The sequence below is a fragment of the Desmodus rotundus genome, chromosome 1 (assembly GCF_022682495.2).
Source record: "Desmodus rotundus isolate HL8 chromosome 1, HLdesRot8A.1, whole genome shotgun sequence".
Taxonomy (NCBI): domain Eukaryota; kingdom Metazoa; phylum Chordata; class Mammalia; order Chiroptera; family Phyllostomidae; genus Desmodus; species Desmodus rotundus.
Window position 1 is genome coordinate 100,950,722 of NC_071387.1, and position 19,389 is coordinate 100,970,110.

Here is a 19,389-nt window from a genome sequence, read left to right on the forward strand (position 1 = left end):
CCTTTTCTTGAAACATTTGCAGGTCAAGAGTTTTTTTTTTAAACTAGGATTTTGATGAAAGTCATTAATAATCTTGAATATAGTTAGATTTTTAAAAATTAAATAATTTAAAAACATAATTGCCAAGAAAAATAATTTCAAAATTCCAAATAATACAAGCCTATGCATGAACCTCTGAACAAATAATAGAAAGCTCTCTACTCATCTTCTTCAAATACTAAAACCTATGGAATTACTAAGCACATAAGATCAAAATAATTAGAAACATCAAAGCCTCATGTTGACATTTAACATTTCAACCTAAAGAGGAGTAGGCATGAAGCTTCTTCTCGGTCACATAAAGAATCTAGTCGCGGATTTATAAAATGGAGGCAATGTAACTGAATTTGACCAAGATGTATAACCTGTGCTTTAAGGCACAATACCTTCATGCTATGGCAACATGTGGCCACTTAAAACACTAGACACAAGTAGCTTAATTTTCAAAAATATGAAAATCATATTTGTGTGGGGAATCAACATAAAATAGTATTTCATTCTCCCTCTACTTAAGACAGGAGATCTATTCTTAATAAGCTATCAACATTTGAAGAGAATGGCAAATATTACTCATGCGTATCTACTACTCACAAAACCCTGAAATGGCCATCTTACAAGAGGAGTTTTTCTTGAACTCAATAAAACACTGGCTCCCATTCTGTATTGTGCTACTAATTAAAAACAAAAAGTCTATGGTTTTGGAACCAGTGCAAGTTTTTCTTATCTGATTGTCCAGGCCAAATTATCTAGGCAAATACTGACATGGGGAATAGCAAAATAGAATGTTTCAACTTTATTATTATCTCAAAAAAGGCCCGTCAATCTTTATTAGAGTTCTTTCAACTCTAGGCTCTTTCTTATATGGTTACATTTTAGAATCTAGACCATGGCTTAAGAAAGAATGTACCTGAACCAAGTAGTACAGCAAGTAGTTGTGAGCTTAAATGTTTATACTGTAAAAGCATTCCTTAATATTAAGATAGTGTACCTGAGTGACCAAGAAATACTGAAATTGTGGCTCCTTTAATTGGAACTTCGGGAAAGAATTAATGTACCTGGGCTACAAGCAGACAAACATGCCTTGCCCTAAAACCTTCCTTTTGTTCTGTAATTCAGGAAGCTGCTCGATGCTTACCTATTCTGATAGCTGTAGTAGGCTGCATCTCGAGGAATTGTACACAGCTGCTTCCCGTAGCAGCACAGAGTCTGTGGGGAAAACTCATACTGCAAAAACAAAGGAGAAGACACTAAAAATATATCCCATTTATTGTCATTTAATGTTCTAACCCACTATGGTGGGTTAGATTCAGCCAGTAAATTATTTGTTAGTATACTAGATAGTTTTTTTAACCATTTTCACAGCTATTTAAAGACATTATTTTGGATATCATGTTACAGAGTTAGTGTCTAAGAGACATTTATTACTGACAAAGAATACACAGCAGGCAGAAACGCTTCACCCAAGGCCTTCCCCAATAAGCACCTCTAGCTTTATCATTCATTATATATCACTTCAAGCAATCAACTGTTTTACAAAACACCAGACTCCACCTGGGTACTTCTGAGCACACACGTGTGGTCAAAATGTTGAGTCTATCATATTATCATACTGCTGGGCTAACTAGGAAAGATCATTTTCCAGAAAGAGTTTAAACTGTACCTTGCGTCCACAGCAGTATCCAAGGGATTGCATAACAGGGTCAATCTCTTGCTCAAAGACCTCTGCCAGTTTACTGCAGAACTTATAGACCCGAGACGTCTTGCGATTATAGAGCCAGGCATTGTTGAACATCAGCCAGACATCATCCACATACTGCCAGGGTTCTTGGTACTGTCCTGTGTCCAACTTCCGCTTGATGGTGGAAAGGTCCATGGGGTTCTTCACAATGTCAAAGTAATCCTTAAAGACAAAATGGCCTCAATCTAGTGGATATCCCAAATTCCAAATGCCAGCCTTATCTCTTAAAATAAAATAGAAAGTACTGAACAACATCTGTTTCCCACAGCAAGAATTGACAACAAAAATAACCTGATCATCCTCTAATTTTACTAAAATTATAATTAATATTTTCAAATGTGATCAAATTCCTTCAAAGGCAAAGTTAAAAAAATGATATTAAAAGAATTGTTTAATAAAAGATGCTTTTTAATATAAGATTTTAAAAATAAGAACTTTCATACACTGAATTACAATGGTGAGCAAATTTACCAGACAATATATTTTTCTAAAGATTCACTCTTGGTTCTACCAAGCAAAATGAAATTCCAAGACAAACACAAAAACAGAAACAAAAACAGTAATACGACTTAATAGAATCTATTGGGTCACCGTGGCCTTTACAAGACTATCCAGGATATTAAAGTGAGAAGACCACGTGTTTTATAATTAATGGTCATCAATTCTTTAAATCCATTTTTCAGACCAATTCTTACATAAAGCCCCAAATACAAAGTGAGTCACCAGAGCAAGTGGGTGGTGTGCCCAGGGCATGCTCCCCTCTCACGCATCCCAACCCCTCCATGGACCCCGTGGCTTCACAGAACAGGTGGGAAACACACATTTCAATAAGACAAAGGTGTATTACTGTTTTGACAGCAAACTGCTTTTTATATTAGGAAAAAAGTCTTCAAAACAAGGTTGTTATTTTACTCTATTTTAAGAAATAAAACATGAATACTCATGAGTTACACTGGTAAAGTTATAACATATTTTTACTGTATAACTTACTGGAATTCCTAGGAGCTGGGGATCAACAGGCTGGCGAAAAGGTAAGGACTCTGGATCCTGTCGATATAGTGCTTCTAGGGTTGGCATAAGAGCCTGGCGTAATTCTTCCGGCTTAAAGACTGCAGTTAGAAAGTATGAGGAAAGAAACTATTTATGAGGCACCCAGACCCCTCCCCTTTATGACACTTCAGATGGAAGCCGGGGCCATTTCTGAGAGGGCCTGAATATCTCTCTCCCAGCCTCGAAGCTTCTAAGGGTTCTCATTCAGTTGAGTCTATGGACATTCTAAAGCTACAAATTTAGGGTCTCCCAAAAGTACAGTAATGTTAGGGTTCCTAAGAACTGCATCCATATTACAAGGCAAAATACATTAAGTTTGCTTCTTTAGTGAGAGGATTCCAACATTAAAACTGTGTTGTAACAGGAAATGAAGCTCACTCCCAAATCATCTTCAATGATCAAATGATGGTAATAAAGTTATTTCACTGGAAGGGACCTTTCCTTCTTTGATGAAACTTCCCTGTTTTTGGCTGAAGTAAACTCGGACCACCTGAGACAAATAGTCTTGCACTATAACCTCATAAATGTGCCCAGTGACAGAGCTGTAAAAAGTATTTTCCCCAAAAGTTTTATACTGTTCTCTCCCACATTTACCAATGCCCATTTTTCCAACCTCTCAGACACCCCATTTCCTACTACATTTTTTGTTGTCACCAATTCAAGGATAAACAGTAGCTGCCAGATACATTCAAGATGGCACATTGATACGAATCCCAAATGAGTTCTAATGACACAGGAAAATGTGCACAATAACCTCTGAAGGCAAGAGACAGGTCAGTCAGCAGAGTATGTGACAACCTCACTTTGCTCACACACATCCTATGCATAAAAAACTGACCAATGGGAGGCAAATACAGCAGAGTTCTGATGACTTGGTTTATAACTGATATGAGATTTCCTCTTTCTATTTTGAAAAGACTTTGTACAACAGATACATGGCACACTATAATTTAAAAATCAGATTAAAACATCATAAACATTTAAAGTTTTAGTTGGGAAGTGGCATGTGTCGAGTATACTGAGAGATGAAAACCGTAGCCCTGAGAAGTTTCCTTAAGTTTACTGCCATCAGAGCCAAGGACCACCATGTATCCTTACTGACCTCCTGTGGAAAAGAAACACCTGGCTGACCCTGGACGGTGTGGCTCAGTTGGTTGGAACATTGTCCTGTAAACCAAAAGGTCACAGCAGGTTGATTCCTGGTCAGGGCACATGCCTAGGTTGCTGGTTTGGTCCTCACTCGGGGGCATGTATGAGAGGTAACTGATTGAGGTTTCTCTCCCTCTCTCTCCCCTTCTCTTCCCTTTAAATTGATTAAAATCAATTTAACAAATTAAAGAAAATCACACAATGGAAAAGGATCCATACAAAGTACAAGACAGACAAATAGATCCTTATGTCATAGTATGAAAAATTCAGTGCTAAGGATTCAGCTTTCACACTGCAACTCATCTTTAAGAAACTCCCACTTGTTGAGTTTTGGTGTAGTATCGAAAAATAAAAATAAAAAACAATTCACGATCATCTGAAAAGGTTGTTATTCTTCCCTTTATCAACTACCTATCTGGAGTGGGACTGGATTCTCTTCATGTACTTCAACCAATGTAATATAAGAGAGTGAAGGCAGGGGCAGATATGAGAATCCAGCTGTGTCCGCTTATCTCTCTGAGCCACAAAATTGTAAAACCAATGTCATTATACTCACTAATTCCTAATTGTTTTGGAAAAGTTTTTTCCCCCATAAAAATGTGTTATTTATGGGTGCTATGTAACATGTTATTTTTACATGAATTAAATGTTTAAACAATTCCTATTTGAGCATGTAGCTTTATTTTCTAATAGAGTAGATAGCGACAGATAGTCCACACAAAAAATCTCTGGGGTCCTCAATTTTCAGAATATAAAGAGGTGTGAGACCAAAAATTTAAGAACTGCTGTACTCCAGAGTCCCTTCCAGCAGCAAGACTCTACAACAACAGACTCGAACATTTTCCCACCATCTTTTCCAAATGTACAACCTGCAACCCTGAACTTCCTGAGTCCCAATCTCACATTTCTAAGGGCCACGTGACAATTTTCCAACACCCTGCTACCTCCTTACTTTCTGGACACCTCTCCAATGTGGTTTTTAAAATCACATCCATTGTGAGACTGGCTCACTACACATAGCTCGGAACTGAAAACATCTTCACTTACCTGTCCCTACGCCCTCCTGCTGCTCTAGATCACTGGGTCCCACTCTACCACCCCATTACTTTGGGCACTTAATTTCCTATCTCTAGCAGCAGAAACCCACAAGCTCCTACATGTGTGATGTCATTGTGATAATTTCCCTAACACCATGGCTTTTGTTCATCTTCCTGCTCAAATCTGTCAGTGGTTGTTCATGCCTTGCCAAAAAAAGCCCAAGAACCTTGGCCTGTTCAAGACTAAGATGCAATTTCAACTCTGGTCCCACAGCCAAGACATCTCAGAAGAGAGGTGTGCCCCTGGGCTGCCCCCCAGAGCCAAGGCTTGTTTCTCATTCCTGCCATGAACCTATGGGTCCTCAGGCTATAGACCAGCTTGGCGTCACCATTTCTACTTGGGGAATGGCAGGCAAAAAAGATAAAAGGGGAAATAAAATTCTTTTTCTGCATTAGCTTTTTTAAAGCCCAGGACTGACTACTGAAACTTTTTTTTTTTTTAATGTTTATTGTATTTTTTTTTCCCATTACCACTTATTCCCCTTGTACGCCCCCCCCCCCTTTCTGCATTAGCTTTTAATCCACAGTATGGAATCACAACACAATGGCAAGGCAGCACAGTTCAGTAAGTTCAAGAAGACACAACCTACTTTTTTTGCGTGGCTGGGAAGGAGATGCTGACTGAGAGGCGGCACCATTAGCAGTGCTCTCTTCTTCCTCTTTAGCTTCTACTTTGACTTCTGTTTTCTTTTCATCTACTTCCATTGGTTCTGATTTCTGCTCTGTTGTGTCTGATTCTTCTTTAACTTGGGAAGATCCTTGTAGATCCTCCTCCAGCATCTTGAAAAAACAAATACAGATAGATAATGATACATGGAAATTAAAAACCCTTACTGTAACTCAGAGTTACTGGAAGGCTTGTTGACACCTTCCCCTAGTCACAACCGCATTTATCATTCTTTTTCTCTCTCACAAAAAGAAATAGAGTATCTGGTGTCAGCTGGGTCACTTTAACATAGTACCAGTACAATTACTATCTTAATTTAAAAATTTTATATGTTAGACTGCTTAAAAATTGCATATACACACATGCCTACTATCACCTGCTTGGTAGTTTTACATATAGCTATTTCCAGTTTGGAATAAAAATCTCCTGGAAAACTGCGGCAGAGATCAAAAACCAAATTGCTCAGAGGGCCAGGCAGGTAAAATAAATGACTGCAGCAGGTGAGGCATGAGATGGCAGGGAGTAGTGAGGACTCTGGCAAACTGGAGAGGCCACGCCCACCTAAAGGCCATGCTCGTGCTCCCATCCAGACTGCTGCCACAGAGGACTACAAGAACAATGTTGACAGAGCTGCTCATTTTTCAAGAAAATGCAAAAATCTGGAGTTTAATTTATGATTTCCCACTTAAAAAATACTGTGTGAGCGAAACAAAACGCATTTATAGGCTGGTTCAGCCCACAGTCAAGTTTCAACTTTTGCCACACGTTAATTAGTAAACCAATACACCCCTTGTGCAATCTAACTCTGAAGAACTATAAATGAATAAAAAACGGCAATGAAAAAATTGCTAAATGATCCAAAGATTTAAAATACAAGCCTTTACACCACTGAATATATTAGCTGTAGGTTTGTCAAATATGGCCTTTATTATGTTGAGATATATTCCTACTAGATCTTTTTTGAGTTTTTAATCATAAAAGGATGTTAAATTCTGTCAAATGCCTTTTCTGCATCTATTGAGATGATCATATGGTTTTTATCCTTTATTTTATTAATGTATCACATTAATTGATTTATGGATGTTGAAGCATCCTTCCATCTCTGGGATAAACTCCACTTTGTCATGGTGCATAATCTTTTTTTAAAAAAAAAAGATTTATTTATTTTTAGAGAGAGGGGAAGGGAGGGAGAAAGAGAGGGAGAGAAACATCAACCTATGTTTGTCTCTTGTGTATCCCCTACTGGGGACCTGGCCTGCAACCCAGGCATGTACCCTGACTGAGAATCAAACTGGAGACCCTCTGGTTCTCAGGCCAGCACTCAATCCACTGAGTCACACCTGCTGGAACAGTATATAATCTTTTAAATGTATTGTTCAATCTGGCTTGCTAATATTTCGTTGAGAATTTTTGCATCTATGTTCAAGGATACTGGCTTGCAATTTCCTTTTTCTGTAATGTCTTTATCTGGTTTGGGTATCAGGGTAATTAATGCTGGCTTCATAAAACAGTTTGGAAGAATTTTTTCTTCATTTAAAAAATAATGTTTAAGGAGGATAGGTATTAATTCTTCTTTGAACGTTTGGTAAATGTCATCTGGTCCTGGACTTTTATTTTATCTAAGATCAGGAACAAACAAGGACGTCCACCATCACTACTTCTCTTCAACATAATATTGGAAGTCCTAGCCATAGCAATCAGACAAAACAAAGAAATAAAAGGCATCCAAACTGGAAAGGAAGAAGTAAAACTCAACTATTAAAACCAATAAATGACTTCAGTAAAGCTGTAGGATGAAGAATCAATATAAAGAAATATGTTGTTTCTATACACCGTACCAAATGATCAGAAGAAATTAACTACATCATAAAGTATAAAATATCTAGGAATAAATTTGACCAAAGAGAAAGACCTGTACTCTGAAACTATAAGACACCAGAGACAAAAATTAAACAAAAACCAAATAAATGGAAGAATATATACCTTTCTCATGGATTGGAAGGATTAATACTGTTAAAATGTCCTTACTACCTAAAGTAATATACAGATTCAATTCAATCCCTATCAAAATACCAATGACATTCTTCTCAGGAGGAGAACTAATCCTAAAATTTATATGGAACCACAAAAGACCCTTAATAGCCAAAGAAATCTTGAGAAAGAACAAAGTATGAAGTGTTAGGCTGCCTAATATCAAACTGTACTACAAACCTACAAAAATCAAAACAGTATGGTACTGGCACAACAACAAGATACATATATTCATGGAACAGAGAATCCAGAAACAAATCATTTGTATGGTCAATTAATCTACAACAAAGGAGTCTAGGATATACAGTGGATTAAAGACAGTATCTTCAATAAGTGGCATTGGCAAAACTCTACAGATTAATGCAAAATATGATATTGGACCACTTTCTTATATCATATACAAAAGTAAACTCAAAATGGATTAAAGACTTACATGTTAGACATGAAACAATAAAACTAGAGGAAAACATAGGCAATAAACTCTTTGCCATCGCTCTTTGCAATATCTTTTAGGATGTATCTTCTTGAGCAAGGAAATCAAAAGAAAAAAATCAAGAAAAAGAAATGGGACTACATCAAATAAAAAGCTTTTTTTGCACAGTGAAGGAAACCATCAACAAAAAATACAACCTGCTGAACGGAACAAAATATTTGCAAATGATGTATCTGATAAAGCGTAAATAGCCACAATATATAAAGAACTCACACAACCCCCCCAAAATGAAATAATCCAGTTAAAAAGTGGGAAGAAGACTGAAGGTATTTATAAAAATCAAAATTAATCATTTCTGAGAAAGAAAGAAAACAGAAAAGAAGAGAAAAAAGAAAGAAAGAAAGAAAGAAAGCCAGCCACACCTTATGGATTAAACAGGATAATAAAATAAGCCCTGGCTAATGTGGCTCGGAGGATTGGCCTGTGAACCAAAAGGTTTCTGGTTTGATTCCCAGTCAGGGTACATGCCTGGGTTGTGGGCCAGGTCCCCAGTTGGGGTGTACAAGAGGCAATCAATTGATGTTTTTCTCACACATCAATCTTTCTCTCCCTTTCTCCCTACCTCCCCTCTACCTGAAAATAAATAAATAAAATCTTTAAAAAAAAAGAAAAAAGCAAGCAGGGACATCCATGGTGGACCCCTGGCACCTACCGCAGACCCAGGCTCCCCCTTGGGTTCACTGGCATCAGGCTCCGTGTCCTCGGTCTTGACCTCAGCCTTCATTTCCAACATTGGTAATTCGGGTCCCGGCTGCTGGGAGTTGGTTTCGGCACTGGCCACTGAGGACGGAGTGGGTACTCTGTTCTCAATGCTGGCTGCTGCCTGGGAAAGCTGTAGAGAAACCAAAATTGCTTACCTCTGTTAACAAAACAATATAAATGATCTTAAATTCTGTTGCTCATCCAAAATATAGTTTTGTGTTAACATTTCTCAATACTGACCTAATAAGGACCCCTATTTGTGAGAACTGAAGAACAAAAGTTCAAATAGGAGTTCTACAGGAAGACAACATCACACAGAAACATAACTGACTTCTTGCCAAGAATGTAGAGATGAAACAGCAGAGCTTTTTACATGTGGATATAAAATTATTTTCTCCAAGTTTTTCTACCTAAGCCACAGAACCTCCTATTTTAAAATTAATTCCTTCCAGTAAGATTATTAATGTTTATGGTTAAAGGCTGCATGATAAATATATAAGTACATATGTAGGAAGGGAAATAAAGTGCCTATATGGAATAAGAATATATAGCTTGTTAACTGCAGGAACAGTGATGGTATCTGGAGGCAGAGAAATAAATACTGAGAGAAGGAACCACTAAAATAATTCTAAATTTTCAAAGTCTTACCCAGTGAAGTTTGAAGTAAACAAACAAATAATGTACAGTTAGAAAGGCTTTAGAGAAAAACAAATACTAATGTTATCTTGAGATTGTTGTTGGGATTTTGATATTTTATAAATACCTTCAGACCTCAGGGGAAGAGATGCTTCTAAGTTAGATTGGTAAGAAAACGGATACTAAGATTTTCATGATAACTGGGGGAGGGAGGTGGAGGGGACAAGAGAGCAGCCTCGGGTCCCTGGGTCAGTGGGACAGCTCAGCCTAGGAAAGCGTGTAGACGGGGCACCACTGGCAGGTGAATGGAGGACTGGGCAGATCTGAGTAACAGGAAGCACTAACCTGGGTCAGCCATTCTGTCATTAAGAAGAAAATGCTTGTAGTTGAAAACAAGGCTGATAGGCAAAGTCAAAGCACATACAATCAGGGACGTGACCACATTCTTGTGATGTTAAGAGAAAAACTACCAAAACCCAGAAGACATCCATCTAGGACAGAAAATGGGAAACACACTGCTCCTATATAGAAATAGTTTAAAATTTCTACAGAGGACCCACATGTTATTTCTTTGTAATTGCTGATTTTTGCAAACTCACTTAATTACGGAAGATCATCGTAAGTCATGCCCTACCAAATATAGCCTCTGGAGCCAACTTGGAAACAAAACACAGCTCATTATGTTTCCTTAAAAAAAAAAAAAAAAAAAAATTTAACCCTCATCTGGGGATATATTTATGGACGAGGGAGAGGGAGAGAAAAACTGATCAGTTACTTCCTGCACGCACCCTGACCAGGGGTCGAACATGCTACCTGGGCATGTGAACCTGCAACTTTTTGGTGTATGGGACAACACTCCAACCAACTGAGCCACCCAGCCCAGGCTTATTATGGCTCTAATAGAGTGCAGTTCATTTTTGGGGTTGTACCAAGATGCTGCAGCAACTTCATGACAGAAATTTTTTATGGGAAAGTTTTCATCTAAGAGTCTCAAGCCAAAGATGACAGACAGAGAGGCTCACCGGCGTGCCAGGAGCCTGGGCATGCACAGGCGTTGGCTGCTGCTGTGATGACTGAGGGGTGGCCACGGATGGGGGCTGAACTGGGGTCTGAGGCTGCGGGGTCACCTGGGCTGCTGCCTGGACTGTAGGGGTGCTCTGGGCTTGGCTGGCACTGGGCACTGAGCCAGGAGTCGGGGTGGGAGTCTGCCCGGAAGACGACACAGGAGTTGACGGCTGGGTGGGAGCTGCTGGCTGAGGAGGAGTCATCCCAGGAGCTGTTGGATGCTGGAGAGATGGCATGCCAGTGGCTGTGGTAGCAGGAGGTGGCGTCTGGTGTAACGGTGACTGTGTCACTGGTGGGCAAGGAAGTTGGGACCCAAGCATGTTCAGAGGGTTAGGAAGAGCAGCACCAGGCACCTGTCCCTAACAGAGGGAACAGAGTATGTTAAAATTACTTTCCCCATTTGAAAATGCAGCAACAGATTCAAAGAATTAAATGTATGAAAATTTAATCATGGTTTCTCGAAGAGGTCTGGTTTCACAGGCATGTTCCATTTACAAAAATTCATCCTGCAGTATACTTCTTATATAGTGTGCACTTTCCAATAAAATTAATACTAACAATACTCTCTTATACTTTGATTTGTAACTGTCAAAACTTCTGGCTTAAACAAACATATCCACTCAGCTTATTAGCTTCATGCTCCATAATATCCACCCACAGCTAAGACCAACAGAAAAGACATTTATCTTTTTTTAAAAAATGAGTTGTTGAAATACTGAAATGTTTCAATGCAGGTCTCAACTGAGGACACGTTTCAGAATATCCGCAGACCTTTGAAAAAGTGATTCCAAATCACCGGTCTAGAACAAGAGCCTGCAAACTACTGCCCATGACCAAAGCCAGCTAGCTGCCTGTCTGTACTAAAGTTTGTTTTGTTTCGTACTTTTTAAAGATTTGAATTACTTATTTTTATAGAGGGGAAGGGAGGGAGAAAGAAGGGGAGAGAAACATCAATGTGTGGCTGCCTCTCGTGCACCCCCTACTAGGGACTTGGCCCGCAACGCAGGCATGTGCTGTGACTGGGAATCAAACTGGCAACCCTTTGGTTCACAGGCCTGCTCTCAAACCACTGAGCCACACCAGTCAGGGCTTTGCACTAAAATTTTATTGGAACATAGCATGCCCACTTATTTATGTAAAAATGAACATGGCTGTGGCTGCTTTTGTCTTGCAGTGGTGGAGCTAAGTAGTTAAGACAGAGAGTCCACAAAGTGAAATTTGCTGATCCCTATTTTAGAGCAATGACATGTGAGAGAAATTAAGAATTAATGGGTAGGCATTTAGAGAGTAAATCTAGTGTACTCAAGTTCTTTTATTCAATATTACTTCATGTTAAAAAATTTAAAACATGAACTTGATCTTTTGGGGGAAGGTTTGGCCTATTTAAAATACGTGCACATACATATATAGTGGCACTTCTAATATACTATAACAATTAACAAAAGGGGATAAAAGGTAGTAAAATGAGTGGAAAATAGTTCTCTTCAGGTTTAGACTGAATAAGTAAAAACACATTCAATAACAGGACAACTACTCAACTGGCCCAGTTAGCCTGACCTCACCCGGACAGTTCAGGGACAGGCAACAGGATGCACAAACCAGTCATTAGCAGTGAACGCATGGGACCTCTCCCTACTCACTTTAAAATTCAATGTCTCAGGATTGCATATGAAACTTAGAATTTAAAAGACACAAATAAAAACCAAGAAAATAATAATGAAAAACCCAAAAATCAAAATGTAAAAGCACACAAACAAAAACATCACAAACCATTCCACTTTTACATGAAGTTAACCCCAAGATGGTTAAGAGTCATTCCAAACAAGGTAAAATGACAGGACAAAAATGAGGAACAATCAAGAGATGCTAAAGGATGAAAATGAAATGCGCAGTCTAGAATTCTAATTTCCATGAAATAAGACATGCTCAGGTCAGTAGGAACATGGGGCTATTATCAACGTAGGTGGTCCAAAGGTGAACGGTGTACCTGTGACACGCCTGTCTGGGCTGCTGGTTGTCCCATGCCTACATTGTTCACACTCATTGCCCCACTGGATGAAGGGAACTGGTTCTGCGGCAGGAACTGGTTCTGCGCTGGTGCCTGGGCCAGCATGTTGTTGGCATGTGCACCCATCATGTTCGAAGGCTGAGGCATTCGGGAAGGAGAAATGGCCATCTAAAAAGACAAAGCATTACAGAGAGTTCAGAGGACAGGGGCTGAAGCACTCAAGCTAAACTAGAAGAGACAGAAATATTCAAATCCTCCCTACTTCTTGGGAAGAGAAACAACACTCAGTAAGACGTTACAGCTTCCAGGCACTTTGCCTGCCGCCTCATGCAAAGTCTCTAATGAGTCAGCTTCAGATTGTCCTCTGGATAGAAATCAATAGCATGCTATAATTTAAAGTTCAAAATATGCATTTATGAGTTCTCTGAAGCATCTAGAAAGCAACCTCGGGAGAGTAAGCTGTAGGAGTCAACAGACACTGACAAGTCCCTCTCGGCCACAAATCTAAGGCTGCCTACTCCAGGGACAGAACTCCCATCTTTTCACAGAGTCACAAGTTCCTATGAATCTGGCATTCCAATAAAAATAAATAATGGTCAAACAAATAATTTTCACTATAGTAATGATGAGAGAGAGAGAAAGAGATTCTGACTGACTTTTATATGAAGGAAATAAAGCATAACCCAAATCCAAAGGAACAGGTACCATAGTATTCTAGATGATCTACAATTTCATTGCTTAGAGAGTTCTCCTTATTTGGGCAACACCTTCTCAGCACAGTTAAGGCAAGCAGGACTTACCCCTGGAACGGAGCCCATGCTGTTCATTGGGACAGAGTGGTTCATGGGGGATGCTGTGCGCGGTCCCATGGGAGCTTGTGGCAACTGTACATTCCCCAAGGACATCGGGTTAAATGAATTCATCCCTGTGAACATACCCCCAATGGTTCATTAGGAAAATCATCTACAGGAAAACAGAATTACAACTCACCCTATAAACTCTAAGCAAACTAAGATGGAACACATTCTCAACACATACAACTGAAAGGAAGTCGCCGCACTAATCAGGTATGATTAAGTGACAGAATTTTCATACCCAGGAAATACGGCACCAGTGGTGGTCAGGGCAGTATGGTAGGGGTGGGAGTGGGAGGCAAGACAGAATGAGGAGATGAGGGTAAAAAGTCAGGTAAGCCACAAAAAACAAGGCTACGTTGGGAAGATGCTGCCACCAACTTTGGAAGAGGTGTTAACTAAGGCCAGGGCACCCATCCAAGTCAACCTCTCATTAACACCTTTTGGAGCATCTGGCTTCTACCTTCTCTCCTTCAGGAAGCCTGTTCTCATCCCCCAGCTCCTACCTGGGGCTCCTAGCTCTTCAGCTGGGTTTATATTTATTGTTACAATCTGGGCTAAGACTCAAAATATGGTTTTAATTTTGCAAGTGTTTAGGAAGCATCCAAAGGCAGCCAGTTCTCAACCTCAGCCTTCTCTCTCTAGACTAGAAAAATCTTATTTTTGCAGTACCTTTGCTGTCCTAGGGCTGCCCACAGTCCACAGGAATGTCACACCATGAAAGACATCTCACTAGACTCTAAGCATCTCCTGACCATGGCCCCTCGTTCTTTGTAATTTCCCACAATCCTCTGTAAACTGTTTCCTCTATAAAATCAGTTTATCTACCATGTCTTTTTCAGTACTCAGTAAGATTACTGCAACTTTAAAAATGACCTCTTCTCCCCTCCCAAACTACTCTACACATAGCAGAAGAAAGCCTTGCTTTTGAATCTTCTGGGTAATGTCACCATCTTATTTCATAATCTGTAAAAACATCCTACTGTTCAAGTCTCAATTTGACAAAAACTGTAAAAGGTTTAAAATGCCCACCCCCCACCCAAGCTAAAATGACAGCTTTAACCAAGCAAAAACCATAGAATTTCAACTTGAGAAAGAATCTTCCACGTTTTCAGACCAGCTTCCAGTATCCTAGCCTGATGCAGACTCTGAGAACAAAGTCTCCTGGCTGGGCTTCACCACCTGTGCTCACAGGTCCCAGAGCAGCCATCACACTTTCCCCACCCCACCCCACCTCACCCTACCCCACCCCACCCCACCCCAAGCACTGCTCACTGCTCCAGGACTAGCCTGATGCTCTCCTTTCACACATTCAGAAATGTTTCCTTCCCCTGCCCCTGCCTACAATGCTCTTTTGTGAGACTCTTCCTAAGAGTAATGACCTCTCCTGTCCAAAAAAAAGGCAGCTAAATCCTACTCCCGATCTCCTTGAGGATCTTTCCTATGCTCTTCTAACTTCCAGATACAACTGATACTCATACTGCCTGTGGAAACGAATCCTGCTCATCAACAAAAAGGAATGAAAGGAAAAAGAGGAGCTATAAGGAAATACAGAGAAAAAGAGGGAAGCAAAACCAATATTCTTAGTGGCTGTTGGTAAACCAAAATATGATTCACAGCAATAGTTAAATACCTTGAGAAACCTGCATGCGATTCACTGGTAGGGGCATGGGCCCGGGCCCATCTATAATGGCAGAAAACAAATGGTTATTTAAAACAACCCTTGATTTAGGAATAAGGAATTTTATATTGAGTTCTTCAAACTTAAAACCAATCAACAGGTCCCAAAGCACTGTGCATTCTGACGCCAGCAAACTCTTTAAAGGGCCTCTCCCAGAGAGAGACTCCATGTCCAAGCAAAACTAATACACAAAGTCATGACCACTATCAGTCTCCTAAATGTGGGCTACCTGAGAACCTAATTCCACATACTTAGAAACACACCCCAAACATAGCAGGACAAGTAAACAAACAGGCTAAGGGCTAACAGAATGATACGAAGGCCTTACTTGGAGGTCTCACAGGTTGTGACTGTGGAATCCCAGGGGGCTGTGCCCCAGGGGCTGGTAAGGCTGGCTGGTTACCCAAGATGCCTTGTTTGTGTAAACGTGACCTCCGTTTTTCTTCTAGTTCTTTCTGTATCTTGTAGATTTTCTCTGCTAATAAGTGATAGTATTCATCCTAAAAAGCAATAATATTTAATATTATACAGTCAAAACTGTAAAAAAATGAATGATCTGATTTGTATGTTCTAACAAACTAATGAACTTTTTAATTACGTACGTTGGCAAAGATAATTATTCAACACTTCTAACTAATAAACCAAAGGCCCAATTCTTGATGAACTCCTAGTTACACTAAGGACTTAACAGAAGATACTAAATGCATGTTATATTTCATGCCACAATTGAACATCTACTTGGATATTTACTGGTGCTGGCAATGACACAGTACAAGCATTATAAACAACACCCACATGGACATGGCCATGAATGACACCCATGGATAAAATGCAGTTCTGTATACCTCATCTACCGCTATTGTGGTGGTATGGTAGTAAGAGAGTTGTGCAAGGGACCTCATGTCTTATCTGCTAATTCTCTCTGGTCAGCCACCTCAAGGTGAGGGTCTACACAAGTTAACACATTCCCCATTTCCAGACAAGAAAGCCAGACAGATGCAGTCCCATCTACCATAGGTGTTGTGCAGGCTGGAACACATATGGCAACCTACCCGGCTATTGGCAGACTCATACATGTCCCCTTCTACTTTCTTAGCATACGCCACTAGGTTCTCCATGCGGCGATCCTTCAGGGCTGCAGGGTCAGGTGTTGGGAAGATGGCTTGGACACTGAAAGGACAACATACTCTAGCAACCCACTTTCAATGCATCATCAGCATCTTGTCATTTTATACATGACATGGAAAGAGAAGCTCGTGTACCTATGGCGGCCATACACTGTTGAGAGAAATCCCCAATGTCTCTTATTTAGGATATGAGTCCACAAATGGAGTATTCCCTAGAGATAACACTAACCTGTTGATTTACCTGTAAATCCAAAACAGTATTTTGCTATTAACAATAAATGCTTGGTCATCTCAAGACTAGTATGATCTTGGCCCTGGCTGGTGTGGCTCAGTGGACTGAGTGCCAGCCTGCAAACCAAAGGGTCAGTGGGTCGATTCCCAGTATGGGCACACATCTGGGTTTTGGGCCAGGTCTCCAGCTGGGGCCACGTGAGAGGCAACCACACATTGACGTTTCTCTCCCTTCCTTACCCTCTAAAAAATAAACCTTAAAAAAAAAAAAAAAAAAAAAAAAAAAAAAAAAGAATATTATGATTTTGTGCCCAAACTGGTCTGGCTTAGCTGGGTGGGTATGGTCTCACAAATGTAAAGGTTGCTGGTTCCATTCTCGGTCAGGGCACATGCCTGGGCTACATGTTTGGACCATGGTTGGGGTGCATATGTGAGGCAGCCAATCGATGTTTCTCTCTCACATTATTTCTCTCCCTTTCTCCTTCTCTGCCCCTCCCTTAAAAATTTTTTTTTAAAAAAGAATAATATGATTTTGAATTCCTACTTTTTAACTATTACAAAATTAAAAAAAAATTTAATTTATTTATTTTTAGAGAAAGGAGAAGGGTGGGAGAAAGAAAGGGAGAGAAATGTTAATTGGTTGCCTCTCATATGCACCCTGACTGGGAACCAAACCTGCAACCCAGGCATGTGCCCTGAGCATGAATTGAACTGGCGACCTTTCGCTTTGCAGGACAATGCCCAACCAACTGAGCCACACTGGTCAGGCTTACTACAAAAATTTTTGATTAAAATAATGAAGAAAAAAACTAAAAGGAAATCAAGTTGGTTAACTTTGCCTTCAATTTAAGTTAACTAGCTCAAAAAAGTTAACTATTAACTTCCTTATGTTCACTGACTGCACAATGCCATCTGTATTCACTAGGCCCAAATACCCCCAACTCTCAGGGGTCTCTACAACTATAACCTTGAGCCATAAAAGAAGGCAAAGCTTCTGAGCTAGTCCCAGTCCCCTCATGCATCCCAGAACTCAGAGGACATATCTGGCTGCACTGGGAGTGCTGGCTGCTGTGACATGGGTCACAGTTCATGCCCCCCTACAGGGCAGAGTCATGAATACTCTGATGCCTGCTGTGGGGATGTAGGGTCTAGGATCCTCTGGCTTGCCAGCAGAGGCTGTGGCTCCCTAAAAAAGGATGTGGCCCCCTTCAGCTACCAGGGCACTGTCACCTGGGACCACTCGGGAGTTAAAAAATCAGATACCAATGAAATTACAACACTGTCACAATGACATTAGCCAAAAAATGTTTGTCACAAGTGAACAGTGGGTGAGGTTGGGAACATACAGTTTATGCACTAGATGGCTCCGTAGGTCCTGAGTGACATGTTCATGCCAGCCTTTCCGAACACCAGTGCTGGAAGGAGGAGCTGCTGTTGGTATGGTGCTGAGGGTTCCAATGTTTCCAGAGTTTGAGCCATCATTCATCAGTGGGCTAAGGGAAGAACAAGAACACTTCATCCACCTCCTGAAGTAACTCAAATGCGCTTCATGTAAGTAAGGTCTTCAACCATGCAAGACTTTTAAAATGTTTAAGTTAGGAGAGCCAAGTGATGTATGTACAACAAAATTGAAAACATGTTTTATCTATTATCTGCTCTACATTTAAGTTTAAAAGAAAAATAGCATGCCCCCACCCAAACTATTTTGTCTGCTGCACATTTAGAAAGAATAACGGAGTTTTGTATGATTTCCAGCCCACTTTCATGTGACTGCCACTCAGATAGGAGCCAACTGAAACTTGGGTCTCACTTTGTGGCCCCGAGAGAAGTTGGAAGAGCTGATTCTGAAATCAAGTTTGGTGGCTGCTGATCTGTTGTTATTCCTCCTGCTGGAATGTTCATTGGGTTATTTCCTGTAAAGACAGAAAGAAAAGAAATCATCTTCTAACTTCTAATATACATGAGTTCTGATAACAGATAAACAAGTCAACTTATAAATAAAAGTGACTCTTAATGAGTTATAATAATAAAGATTATGGTAGGAACTCTGGGAGTTATATTTTCAATAATGGTAATTGACTCCTTCCCACTATACTTTTAACTAAAATAAGACATTTTTATCGAGGCTCGATGATATAAGTATACTCTATGGCTGTGGAAAAAAAACTAGAAATGACCAATTTCAGCCTTGGCTTTTGATTCTGGTCTTATTAATATCATGCCCTAAACAACTAAGCTGATTTATCACATGTGTGTGTCCTCTATTTCTTGCATATCAAAAAATAAAACCATAGATGTTAAGTGTAGGTAAAAAGCATAAAAGGTCAATTTGTCTACAGTATTCATTTTAAAGTATATGCATAGGAGAGGTTAACAGTCGTATCCAAAATTATACCATCAATAGGAGTGGAGTTAGATTAGAACTCAGGTCTCAGGACTTCAAACCAGTGTCCTGGCCAGTAGATTCATGGCAGCTGTTTTCCAAAAAACAACAGAGATGTTTTTAATCAGTCATTTTTTAAGCTTAAAATATTCTATTAAGAAAAGAACAAAACCAGCACAACAACCTTGATTTAACTTGACACACTGCCTGATGTAAGCCTAAGTTTAAAAGGACTATGTCAATTTAAAGAAAAACATTAAGAAAACAATGTGTACAGGTGGCAAAAATTGTGGCAATATGTACATAAAAGGCCAAACACTGGCAAATAATGGGTTGAGATGACACTAGGCAATACTAGTATATGGAGAATATTAGTATATATAAGCGATAGGAGAGATTTTTTGGAGACTCCTGTTAACCTGTCCTGGCTGGTCACTT

At 39.8% G+C, this 19,389-nt stretch overlaps 1 protein-coding gene across 1 annotated transcript in view; it reads right to left on the reverse strand.

Annotated features, from left to right (window-relative positions):
- CREBBP (CREB binding protein) overlaps positions 1–19,389 on the reverse strand; it is a 135,173-nt gene that overhangs the window by 34,386 nt on the left and 81,398 nt on the right. Inside the window, exons 7-19 of the mRNA XM_024553300.4 lie at positions 18,379–18,481; positions 17,915–18,061; positions 16,263–16,380; positions 15,539–15,710; positions 15,163–15,213; positions 13,476–13,600; positions 12,655–12,843; positions 10,625–11,026; positions 8,917–9,096; positions 5,664–5,853; positions 2,768–2,886; positions 1,700–1,939; positions 1,175–1,263 (exon numbers count right to left, since the gene is read on the reverse strand). Of these exons, the coding sequence (XP_024409068.1) occupies positions 1,175–1,263; positions 1,700–1,939; positions 2,768–2,886; positions 5,664–5,853; positions 8,917–9,096; positions 10,625–11,026; positions 12,655–12,843; positions 13,476–13,600; positions 15,163–15,213; positions 15,539–15,710; positions 16,263–16,380; positions 17,915–18,061; positions 18,379–18,481 (2,125 nt within the window). The remainder of the gene's footprint in view (positions 1–1,174; positions 1,264–1,699; positions 1,940–2,767; positions 2,887–5,663; positions 5,854–8,916; positions 9,097–10,624; positions 11,027–12,654; positions 12,844–13,475; positions 13,601–15,162; positions 15,214–15,538; positions 15,711–16,262; positions 16,381–17,914; positions 18,062–18,378; positions 18,482–19,389) is intronic.